Below are 12,867 nucleotides of genomic sequence, written 5' to 3' on the forward strand. Positions count from 1 at the left end.
TTACATATACCCTCTCTCAGGGTGCAACCGGTGGACATGTCTGGGCCAATTCCACTTTGGTCTGGCGGTTTATTTGCCCTCGTCATTAATACGTGTTTTGGAGCGTAATGTAGAGTTCCGGACGTGATCCGTCCTCTTTACCCCAAGAATACTACGCTCCATAGCTCCCTAAGAAATTTTCTATTTGGACTTCTGAATCTCAGTCAGAGTCCAAAAAGCTTTATTTCGACAAAATGTAAGAAGCGTCGTATCAAATATCGAGGGCAGCATAGGACTTCGTAAAGCTCATTTTACGTTTACGTTCTGTTCCAAGGATTTTTTTATGTAGGTAGAAATGACAAAACAACATTCATATGTATATGATATAAAATAATATATTTATTGTAATGAAGTGGCATAATTGAAGGTCGGTACTTAGTAATAATGTAACATGTAATTATAACTGTAAGGAACCAGCACGATGGCACTTTTTGTTTTCTTTTCTTTAAAAGAACATATGTTATGTGCAACCATAAATTAATAAACTAACTGATCATAATATATTTTAATTTCCAATACCTAAAAGCGCGGTCTTACGTTAATTATTAAAACGAAATTAATCGTATCTTTTAGGTTTCAATATACAATCAGAATCAACCCTTAAGACTAGTATTTAACAGGAAATATGTAGCATAGCAGTAAATATGACGACACACTTGATAATTAATGTTACAGTATCATAAATGCAGGATTTCGAGGACTCATAAATTAGTTAACTCGGGCATCAGAACATTCCTACACAAATTATATAAATACTGCGACGTACGTTTGAGAACTTTTTACACATTTTAATACATTTCACGTACATAGTGAAATACTTATTTATATTAGTATATTATATTTTACACTCTATGATTGAACATCAATAACAAACAAATCTATAACAAGTAGTAGGTGTGTAAATTATGTAATATGTGACATCCTGGGTGCTAGTTGCATTAATACTTATCATATAAATATGTAAAATAACGTAAATTGCTATTCTGGTTGAGTTTCGATAAATAACAACAATGAAATTAGGAGAACAACTAGTGTTAAATGCAAACATAAGACTTTAGTAAAGTAATGAACACAAGTTTGTAGTAGGTATTTATAACTATAATAATATGTTTGGAACTAGGGAACATTTCATATCGTTGTTTTAGGTGGGATTTATGAATAGGTACTATAGATAAACTAAGTATTGAAATCAGTGGGAATGGTGCAATATTCAGTCAGTGGTGTTAACTATTGTCATTATGAAAGACTAGTAAGCTATTTTTTGTTATTTCACTAAAATATTAACATAAGGAAAACCATGTCAGTTTCGTTTCGAGTGAAATCGAGTGCTCATACAAATTAACAACAACAAAAAACACTGTTAAGGACAAAAACAATTGAAGTTTTACAATCACATTTAAAATATACAATGCACTAAATTAAATTATTATCATAAGTGCCATTACATCCTGATTTCGGCAATTTCAAGTGTAATTTCTTGATACAAACATTGTTGGTGTAATAGCATAAATAATTATTTTTCCACATTCATGGAATAGACAACTCCATGATTTACAGCCTGGTAATTATTTAAAAAGGAATTTGGAGCTATTTTTGACACAGAACAAAAGTATCAATTTATTCTTGTTAATAATTAATGAGTTTATTTGCACATGTTCAGACATCATGAGATTTTTTCTAATTTTTTAGTCAGGCAAGACTAAATCTAGCAAATCCTGTTGCTTTTAGCATAAGGTAATTAAAAATGCGATTCGCAGTCACTGTTTTTCAAAAAATACAGAACATATTTAGGCTGTTAGTTCGCGATGTTGTAACTCAGGACAAATCCTTAAATATAGGAATATCAATATTATGTTATGTGTATACTCATTGAAATAATATAAAACGCCGATATAATCCGAGGGTCTATCGTTATATGTATTAAAAAATACATATTATATTATAGCATTTAAAGGTTAAATGTTCTAATACTATTCAGTAGTTTGTTGCATAATTTTAAACCTTCACTGCCGGTTGCAATATCATATCTTGAAATAGGGTTTTTATTCTTTCTTTTCTTTTATTGGGTATAAATTAGTTTGCTTTTCTCCATGTAAAGACATGTTATTGGGACCGACAGTTGGTCGACTATATATCCTTATAGATACATAGAATGTTTTATATCAATGTGTTTTAATATTAATTCAAATCCATACGCGTGCTTGTAAAGAGACTCAGTAAGATAAGCATTATTAAAATAAAAATAAAAAACAAATGAATGCCTAACAAATTACCGAAACCAAATCGAGGTAAACATAAAACTTGACAGCAGAGGTGTCGATCGACACAATAAGGTCGAGAACCAAAGCACTCACAAAGGTAACATTAACATACACGATTCGGAAATATATCAATACACTAGACACGAAACATAACCAACCAATTTATTGCTACAGTTCAGTAATGGTAGACCTTATTCAATAAGGCAAATAAATAATTAGCCGATAAATTATATCGATTCGAACTATCTGTCACGTATAAATGCAAGGTGTTTCGAGTGATGCAACTCACTAGGAAGAATTTCTTGTTTTAGGGAAGGCATTAAGGTTATTCATATTTTCTACAATTCATGTAACAACCTTAAGTTAGGACTATGTAAAGCGGCATTGTTTATGAATGCTAATAATATGAATAATGGGAAGATCAATACTTTCTAGTCAGTTGAGTGCTTCCATAAGCATTGCGCGGCCTCACTAATTTATGATCCAATCACTATTGGCGTACGGGAGGAGCGACACTAGTCGTCGGCGAAGTGATGGCTCCGTGACGTTTAAGCACAGCGGCAGGCTCCAAAGAAAAACAATCGAAACACGCATCCAGGAACAGTTCTTGAATAAACCGCCTCGCGCACAGCATGTACGTGTCCCTCGACAATAAGGCGCACACGTCGGAGTACACGCAAGGACTGCGGAACACCTCTGGGTGCCGCTGCTTCAAAGATAATAGGACAGATCGCGCCTGAAACCGAAACATAATAATGTTACAATAATGCATTTTTTTTCTGTATATCTGTATTCAATACATATTCTGCTTCTGTCTTTCATCCTAACGATTTGACTTTTTTTTATTAAAATTAATCATAAATTACCTGTCTCAGGTGTATAGGATTGGACATGAAGTGCACTTGATGCAATAGTTCCGCCTGGGTAGCAGTGCCCTGTTCAGCAGCAGACTTTTCACTTGGCGGACTATGGAGCTCTGTTTCAGCCGCAATAGACCCGTCCATTCCTAGACGAAATTTAACATTTAATTGTTAACTGTAGTGAAAAATAACGTTACATTTTTCAAGCAACAATGACCGTGCAAAAAATAAGATAGCTTGTTGAAAATATATTTGAATTATCTACAGTAAAACTAGTTAAATACTGCCGTGTAAAGGTTGATTTTTGAACATATTGTTATTGAATCGCTAGCTATCATCGGGCAATATTTATGAAGTTGTACTATACATATTCTTACCAGCAAAAAATGCCTCACGTAATTCGTGTGAAGAAGGCGGGCGAGTGCGCACGCACGCCAGACAGTCGGCAGTCGCGTGGCGCCACTTCTTACTGGCACATGCTGAAGTCGTACTGGCGAAGTTCTCAGACACCGGAGCCATTACACTTTGTGAATTATCTGCTCCGTCCGTCGCGAGTTCATTTGTAGGCCGGCTCGTCTCAGTGTCTTTCTCTTTCCCTGCAGGATTTTTCTCATCTTTGTTCTCACAGATTGTCGATTTGCCTTTCTCTTCGACATTTTTTGAAGCAGATTTTGAATTGTCATCCTCGTTAACGGCAGTTATAGCCCTTTTGGTTTTTTCTTTGGTTGCATTCGTTTCGCCGACGTCTGTGACCGCAGTTGGTGCCTCTGAATTAGTAGATACGATTTCGCTTTTCTCAGAATTTGTTATTTTATGTATCTGAACCGCAGTAGTACTCGTGACAGCACCAGGGTTGGCGTTCGTCGTATTATGCGAGGTTCGTGTGAGAGAAAGGATACTTTCTAAACCTGTAAGAATTTTTATGAAAATAAATAAATAGAATACTAATAAAAGATCATAAAGCCTTCTTAATTCTGGATCTTTCTCATTCACCAGTAGAATAGCAATGTAATGCAACAATAGAAATTTTGTAAAACAAGCTTACCTCTATGTGAAGTCAATTTCTGACTATCGGGTGTGGCGCGAGATTTGTTTTCCGTACTCGCACTACTAGTGTCCACGAGGAAGGACGGTAGTCGTCCTCGCTTCACCTGTTCACTCTTATCGGTGTCCTCGTCATTTCTGTCCTCATCTCTGAAACATTGTTAATTGCATTTATGCAACAATACAGAAAATTAAGAACTATTATTTTTTCGAAGTCGGTTACAAGGTACTCGATTCGCATATTATTATGTTCGTGAATGAATACAACGAATATCATCTATTTCCGGCATGTCGAACCGGGTACCGACCTTGGAAACAGTTCCATGAGGTCCCGCGGCAGGCAGATGCCCATGTAGGCAGGCGCGTGTGCGTGCGGCGACAGCGGGGGCGGAGCGCCCGAAGCGCGGGCGGTGCGGCGCGAGGCCACGCCCCCCGCCCCGCCCGCCGCCACGCCCCCTGCGCCGCCTGGCGACAGCCGCGCCGTTTCACTCAGAGGCAACGGCTTCCAGTCGTGCTCCAAGAGACTGAAATATGAAACACATTTTTATGGAACAAAAACGAGTGTAATCGTAGACCAATTTATTGTAAAATCGCTTATCAAAGCTCCCTTTTTTTAATACTTGGCTTACAATATATACAACAACAGTGGGTAAGAAAATGAAGGTTTTATTTTTACCTGAGTTTCGCTCGCCTCTCTTTAGTAGACTTAGTTCTGTCTCTGAGGGAAGAGAACGGTTTGGTGCGTCTATTAGAGTCCGATAGCAACCAACTTAAGTCATCCATCTCACTTGAACCTGTGGCTGCACTCTCCGATACGTAAGGCCTGTGGCATAATGATTGTGGTTAGTTAGTATGGTTTGTTAAAATGTACAATAAATAAATTGGCATTTATTAAGTATGAAAAAAATTATGCGTTACCGTCTGTTGAGAGACTTCAATGTGGCATAACCAGTCATATCCATTTGCGACGGAGGTGAACTTGCTACATCGGGGCCCGTAAAACCTTAAAATTTTACATATTAATATATAATCTCTTCACAAATATCTTGGAGTACTTTAATAATGATATATGAAAAACTAAAATGTTGTCTAAATCAGTGAAATGTACGACGAACTTAGACAAACTCACTCGAGGTAGAAGTGCGACGTTGCAGGTCTGATATCTTCGGCCGATGTGAACTATTGCTGCTTTTCATACCGTACAGACTTGACGAACTAGGGATCGGGCTTAGAGTTAGAACCCTGTCACTGAAAAAAACAAAGATAATCTAGTTAGTACAATATCGTATTAATTTTTAATTTTTAATTAGAATAAGGGAAAGTTCATATCTGACGGTAGATGCGTCGGGTAACTTAATTTGTATGAGCTTTGTTGAGTGTGAACGGTCAAGTGATTTTCTATACATTTGTCTGTGCTGGCGTTGCGCGACCACTAATACGCGACGTATGTTCCGTCAGATATGAACGTTCCCGAAAGGTGAATGGAACTTACGGAATAGGATATTTCCCGTGGAAAGAATCACAGCTACTAACACCACTCGTACTAGATTCGCTAGTGTTTCGTACCCTGCCTTCATGGGCGTGTTCGAGAGAGTTCATCCTGCCTATTAGCAATCTGTTTTCAGGCATTCGATGCGAGGGGCGTTCATAACTTGAAAAATCTCTTAGTATGTCTACCGTTCTTGATTCTGATAAGGTGGGCCTGTCGTGGGAACTCGAACAACTTTGCGATGGAAGTGTGTGTGACTTCCTTTTGTCAGGCTCTCGGCGCCCGTCGACATAACCTTTATGATCAGTTACGTCTTGATCCTTTATTTCAGAATGATCGGCAGAAGTCTTGCCTATTGTCTTGATGTTATCTGAATGCAAGCTCTCCGCAACACTCTGGTCGGTATGATCTGAATGTTCACTCATCTCCGTATCGTACGCATTGTAGCGACTCTCAGAAGATGTGAAATAATAATTAGCTCCTTGTTCTAACGTGCTGTACGTTTCGTCTGGTATCACAGGGAATTGGTCGTGTCTTGTATGTCGAACGCAAAGCCACCCTAAAAATATATTTTATTGTAACTTTAGCAGAAGCTCTATGTGCGATGTGACTAATAAATACAAATTCGGCAAAATTATACAAATTAACTCGTTTGATGATGTAAAAAAAATATTCTTAAATACTTTTATAATATCTCAATCGCATAGTTTCGAAGGAAGAGACCACAGGTTATAATAGTTACCTAAATCAGAGAGCAGATTAGCGCCGTCGTAAGTGCTTCCTATAAGGCCGAGTACATAGAATGCTGTAGCGCGTATGGAATACACTGGGTTGTATTTAGCCAAGCGCACAATGTGTACTAGAACGGAGTCTTCTAAGTAGCCGTTGCTCAATCCCATCAACTGTTGGAGTCCTTGTGAAGTGATAGCGGTGTTACCGACGGCCCACAGGGACGCTTTTATATCGGCGATCTCTTGGTCTGTCGCGCACTTCTTACGTTGGAGAATCTGTATGTATAAATATTTAATTAGTCAAACTAAAATATATAATAGAAATATTTTTTTAATATGTTTAATCATCGATCATAAAAAGATTTACTATGGTCATCGAGAACGAAGTTCGTAGACCGGACGACTCTCCCTCTCTCCATAGAAATCGTGTAAAATATCGGATCACCGTCATTGTACCGAAGATAGCAACGTTTTCCATGCAAATAAAAACGGCAAGTAACCGCGGTGTAACGACGAAAGCTTGAATACCTTGAAGTGTTCGGGCAGCACGGCCTGCAGCAGCGCCTTGGCGCGGTGCGCGTGCGGAGGGTGCGTGGCGTGTGCGGGCGCCGTACGGGGCGCCAGCGCGGCGTGCAGGTGCGGCGGGGGACGGGCAGCGCGGCGGGCGCGGGGCGCGGCGCGCGACCCCGCCTCGCTCACCGCCAGCGCCTCGTGCGCGCCCGCCTCCACCAGCCGCACGTACCTACACAGATACACACGACTCGATTAATTCGAAGCGTACCGAAACGTTTAGGAACGTTAATTCGTCAAATTAATTTATTATAGCGTCCTTAAACTCGTTTTGTAAAATAGCCAAAAAAACCTTTAGAAATATATCACTGTCTTACCGATAGTTGTATGACCTAGTCCAGAAATCGAGATGTTTTTTGAGGAACGCGACCGATTTTGCGTCGACTGATTGCACAGCGACGGCCACCTCGAGACTGAGCCACAACAAGTAACCTCGGTCGCTGATGGTCGCGAAGTCGATGGAAGACGGCTCCGCACTCTTGTCCAATCGACAGTTCTGACAGAGAGCCTCCTTCATTGTTATCAACTTTTCTACATAACTCTGTAACAAAATTACGATAAGCATGTATAACTTGAAAATAGTTATCGTTCTTTTATTTAATTACACCCAGGGGTATTATTATAAAAATAACTATAAGTATGAATCTTACCGGAACATTGTAAGCTTCTTCCAAAATAGTGAGAGCTATTTTAACAACCGCCTTCGACTCATCTTTCACTTGACCTATCAACATCTGTAATATCCATGTATCCATATCTACACCATTATTAGTTTCGTTGTTTTCTCTGTGTGACGCTTTGAGATGTTCGTTCATAACAGTTTTCTTTAGCTTAGCTTTCCTTCGTACCAATTCACGTGATTTACGTGAAGCTCTCAGTAGGACATTAAGAAATTGCGTAGCATACAGTCTTGAGGCTTGGATATTACACGTTAGTGTTTTGGCAAGAATGTCCCGTGGATATGAGTCCAATGTGTAGTCCAGACTTGATATAACCAGCTTCACATAGCAACTGTGGTGAGTTTTGGTTGATAGTTCTAAAAGGCTACAAAGTAAAATAATTAAGATTTAAGTTTTTATTCACATGACAAGTTTTAATTTCTCAGTGATTAAAATAGAATACTTACTTTTCATACAAACCAGTCTGCTTGAATAGCCTCAGACCATTGTGAGAATGACAAAGTTGTCCAATAAATAGGAAGTACATTTGGCACATGGTGTTACACATGTGCTGAGGAGAGAACAAGCACTCGTGCGCCTTAAGACCCGTCTCTATAGCCTCGATCTGACGACTCACGTCCAGAAACAAATCTTCCAGAAGCCTTTGAGAATGCAACTATAAAAAAAAAATAAGCCATTGCCATAAATGATAATAAATAATTGCGATTATAAAGCGTGTGAACCAAGAATGTATGTATACTGCTTCGAACAATACTTACATCATTATGCCTCAATAGGTGTCTGATAAGTTGGCAGCCAGCGCGAGTGGCTGAGTGACCATGGCCTGTGCTAGATAAGTCTGTGTGTGAATATTTGTTGGAAGACGGCTTCAGGTAATTTATTATACGAGCGACCCACGCCTTGTGGCCGCTGTCGTTAAGGTTTAACAATGGAGTATCACTTTCCTGAAAAATATTACCATTTTTATCGTAAATTGTAAAGTTCATCTGGTCTTTGTTAACCTTGCGTGTCAAATAACTTGTGAACGAATTCGTTTAAGCACTACATACCTTAAGAATAGTTCTTATAATTTCCCAGTCCCATGTATTGCCATCTTTATTCTGTATAACTAAGGTACAGTGAATCAGACTATCACTATCACGATCAAACAAATTAAAAAACTTCGCCGACTTAGTAACTTTGCTCACTGCCGCACTAGTCCGAGAACTGACACTTTTACTTTTCACTAAAGCACTCACATTTCTACACGGCACGTCGGCTCGCGAACCGACGCTGTGCCTCTGTTTCGGCTCATTCTCATTATCAGAATCGTTTAAAAACTCAATACTATTCTCTTTATGGAGGGAAACGTCGTGTTTAGGCTTAACCATACTAGCGTTGTCTTTTTCTTTACGACTCTTAGTAGTGTCTTCTACTTTTTCTCTAAATGTCCCACTACAATACTGTATAATGTGGTCTAGGAACAAACTGCTACTCGCCGGCCTAGCTTCGAGCATGGAGTGCAGGCGCCGCAGAGCCGCGACGGCGGCCAGCGCCTGCGGCTTGCCGGCCGACGCCTGCGACATCAGCGTGGGCAGCGCCGGCGTTATACTACATATTTGAGGAGGTAGATATAGGTGTATTAAATGCAAAAGTTGACCCAATAATACGGTCGCTCGGACAGATATAAAAGTATCACTTGTAACGATCACTTCAGCTAAACCGTCCAATAATCCAGCCTGAAATACAATTATTATAATATTAATTCCCATTTTTCTACTTACAAAAATAAGTGTAACATTATTTGTCAGAAGCCAACCTCTAAGAAACACTGAAGTAAAAGTGCAAGATGAATTTCTATTATATCAGGACCCGTAGCACCAAGATGAGGTAATATGGCAGTGCCTTCAGCAGCAACAAAACCTTCGTTCAGTCGCCAGGAATCCTAAAAGAATAAGATAATGTAAAACAACTAATTAAAAGAGTACTTTTTCAAATACTTCATAGGAAACAACACTCACTTGAAAATCAGATGGATCAACTGCATCTAAAGCTACAGAAATCTCATCTGTCCACTCTGGTTGTGGTAATCCTACAAGCTCGTACAATAGATCCAATATAGCTTTCTGTAATTAATGACATTCATAAGTTTCAAACAAACATTATTGTAATATTAAATTTGTTAGAAAGGAATGCACTGGTTTACTCACTCGAACCTCTAAACGTGGTAGGTACAGAGCGGCAACTAACGCGCGCAAACCACCCGCGCTACACGGGTGGCAAAAATGTAGCAACCCTGGCCAACTGCGTAGCACACACAGTAAGGCTAGGCGACTACATGTAAACCGCATCTCACGTTCATCCCTAGGCAATGACAATATTTTTATATTTACTTATCACCCAAAAAAAACACAGTATTTACACATATAAATATGAGAAGTGAAGCACAGAATTGTATTCAAATACATAAAATATGCGAATGTTTAAAATTTTTCTTACCTGCTAGTCTCAGTGCCAGCTGGACGGAAATGAAAATCACAGTATGGTGAACTGAGACACATCAAGTCAATACGCGCGGAGCGTCGAGACACAGGATCGTTGAGTGCATGCAGTAGAACGCCGCACAATGCTTCCGCCATACGAGGAGTGGCACATTCTGCTAGCTGACGAGTCACTGCATTCACTCCACCACATGATATGAACATTTCAGTGTTCAACACACCTGAATGTGGAATATGAATAGCATTATTTGATGACAATGAATAGTTAGGATTTGATCGCTACCAGAGAGAAATACCAGATTGTGCTAGGTCATACAATCTTATTGTAACGAGATTGCTACAGAACCATTGTAGTCTCAAATTTCATATTGATTGGGTTTAAATATTCATACTACCTAATATAAAATTTTAATATTACTTGCTGACAACAGAGCACAGACCAAAAAACATAAATCGGAGATTTAATCATTTATATTTTGTTAACGCACATATTTCAGCTAGAGTTGCGATGGCAGGTCTTGAAAGTCTATCGCCAGTGCCATCTCCAGCGCTGGCAGCCCTTGCTACGGCAGCAAGACACCGCAGAAGACCATGGTCTACGTAAGCGGCGCGGTGCCGTCGCATCGGTTGTCCTGCTGCACCAACAACTGCTACCACGCGTCGAACAACGCGTAAAGCTTGGGCGCGCTCTTCTTCATTGCGAAGCATCAAGTCCATTGATCTGTATAATCAAGGTAAAGAATAGTATAACTATGAGTCATGCTCTTCAACAACAGCTACAAGGAAATAATCAAAATTATAATTAAAAAAATAAAATTCATTAATTTAATAACTTGTCTAAAACGTTATATAAATATTTTACCTTATAACTAAATATGGTAGTTTCAAATTGTTAAAAGTTGCCACATCACTTTCTGTCTTAATCAAATATCGTAATACTCTTAGAGCTGATGCCCTGATTACCATTGAATCATCCACAAGGCTCACACGAATGCTGAAAGAAATATAGATTATTGTAATAATAAATATACTTAACTACAACTAAGCATAAAAAAAAACTAGTATTAAATAACAATAACATACTAAATAAATAGTTACAATGTAATATTGAATGAAAAGTAAAGGCTTTACTGGCTACACAAGTAAACTATAAATAGCAAAAATTTAGTTTTTTGGCTTTCATATTCGTTTTTCCAACATCTGTAACTATTCTTTTCTATTGTATGGTAAGTTGTCAACCTAGTGTCAAAGTTATTCAAGCCGCCTGAAAGGCCTTTTAACATGGCTTAAATTAATCTGTAACTGATACATAAGTACTATAATTGATATAACAGCAATAAAGACAAACCTTCATGGAATACACAGTTATCTCCTGTCAGTACCTATAGGTGTGTTTGTGTTTATCACCAACACATTTTAAATTAAAACTGTCTATAATCTAAATTTACTTCAAATTTCATACTTACTTTGAGCAACTGTTTAACAGCTCAATTTCTTAAGAAATTAGGCTACTCTAAGTAACATTAAAACAACTAGTGTGATGATATTCTATATAAACAATGCTTATGTGAAGTATCAGTACTAAGACAACTCCCAAATAGAAGAGAGAACACCTTGTTACCTAATGTATTTTATCAAACCAAATGATAAACAAGGTTTCCAAGGTCATAAACCAGAATATCACACTATCCCTCTTGAAACTTTGCTAACAAAATACTTTCTGCAACCTGATCTTTTAGTGTAATTGGAAAATTATTTTTCTCACCAATGAAAATAATATAAACACTTGATTCTTACCAGGTCATTAACTCATCAGGTGTAAAGCCTAAATTACTTCTATCCTCTTTACATAACAGTGTGACTAAGGCATTTAAGTAGGACAGTCTACGGCTATCAGAGCTATTTTTCTGCATGCCTCTTGGGCCCAATTTAAACTCCATGGGATTATTCTTGCTGGTGGGTGAGGTGTCATTGTGGAATGGTTTCTTCAAATATAGGCCTTGTATTATATCTTTAATATTCTCTTCAGGCGTTTTGTTCTTGGTGTCCAATTTAAACAAATCACTCTGTTTACCTGAAACGTGCAATGCGTCTATTTTGCTTACGATGTAACTTTACATTTACCAATTAAATAATTATCAAACACATACTCCAACGACAGAAAATACGCAAGTGTACATGTTTAGATGGGTACTTATTTGAAAAATTACAAATATTTACCTTTCCTGCGACTGAACCAATTTTCGTGGGAGGTAGCCATTATAACATTTTTTACGCAACAGTTTGTGAAAGCAATAAGTGTTCATAAGTTACAACAAAGCGTATAGACATAAATACTTTCAGTAATTTCTATGTGAATTAGACATAGATCATAAAATTAACCGTAATTCAGTCCTGTTTTCCTCACACACCAACATCACACATTTGACTTGACTTGTACTTTGACAGATATACATTCTGCAAAATTTTACAACTCTATCTTGTCGTTGGTTCAGAACGGTATCATATTTTTGGGGCTACTTTAGCTATCAATACAATACATTACATACATTACCTACATTATATAGGTAACCAAATAACTGATAAACATACTTATATACTTCTAAATACATACGTAAATAGATAAATTGACATCCAGACTCAGAACAAATACTCATACTAGTCTTGTTTACGTAAGCATATACAATCTAGTTATTGTTTAATTTAAAATTAC

General features: G+C 38.0%; 1 protein-coding gene across 2 annotated transcripts; it reads right to left on the reverse strand.

Moving 5' to 3' along the window:
* Positions 1–352: 352 nt before the first annotated feature.
* Positions 353–12,582, reverse strand: rictor (rapamycin-insensitive companion of Tor). Of its 2 annotated transcripts, none has more exons than XM_076114384.1 (24): positions 12,375–12,582; positions 11,952–12,228; positions 11,017–11,148; positions 10,643–10,875; positions 10,153–10,375; positions 9,864–10,017; positions 9,675–9,779; positions 9,473–9,598; positions 8,724–9,392; positions 8,433–8,618; positions 8,121–8,329; positions 7,645–8,038; positions 7,312–7,535; positions 6,953–7,166; positions 6,436–6,700; positions 5,697–6,252; positions 5,334–5,452; positions 5,123–5,207; positions 4,881–5,027; positions 4,513–4,728; positions 4,206–4,354; positions 3,556–4,068; positions 3,167–3,306; positions 353–3,036 (listed from the first exon to the last, which is right to left on the reverse strand). In XM_076114384.1, exons 1-24 carry the CDS (start codon positions 12,412–12,414, stop codon positions 2,791–2,793), a joined length of 5,622 nt encoding a protein of 1,873 aa, XP_075970499.1. In that variant the 5' UTR covers positions 12,415–12,582; the 3' UTR covers positions 353–2,790. The 2 variants fall into 2 exon arrangements, with proteins under 2 accessions (XP_075970499.1, XP_075970498.1); XM_076114383.1 differs by having other exon boundaries at positions 3,538–4,068.
* Positions 12,583–12,867: the final 285 nt, after the last annotated feature.

The sequence above is a fragment of the Anticarsia gemmatalis genome, chromosome 5 (genome assembly GCF_050436995.1).
Source record: "Anticarsia gemmatalis isolate Benzon Research Colony breed Stoneville strain chromosome 5, ilAntGemm2 primary, whole genome shotgun sequence".
Lineage (NCBI taxonomy): Eukaryota > Metazoa > Arthropoda > Insecta > Lepidoptera > Erebidae > Anticarsia > Anticarsia gemmatalis.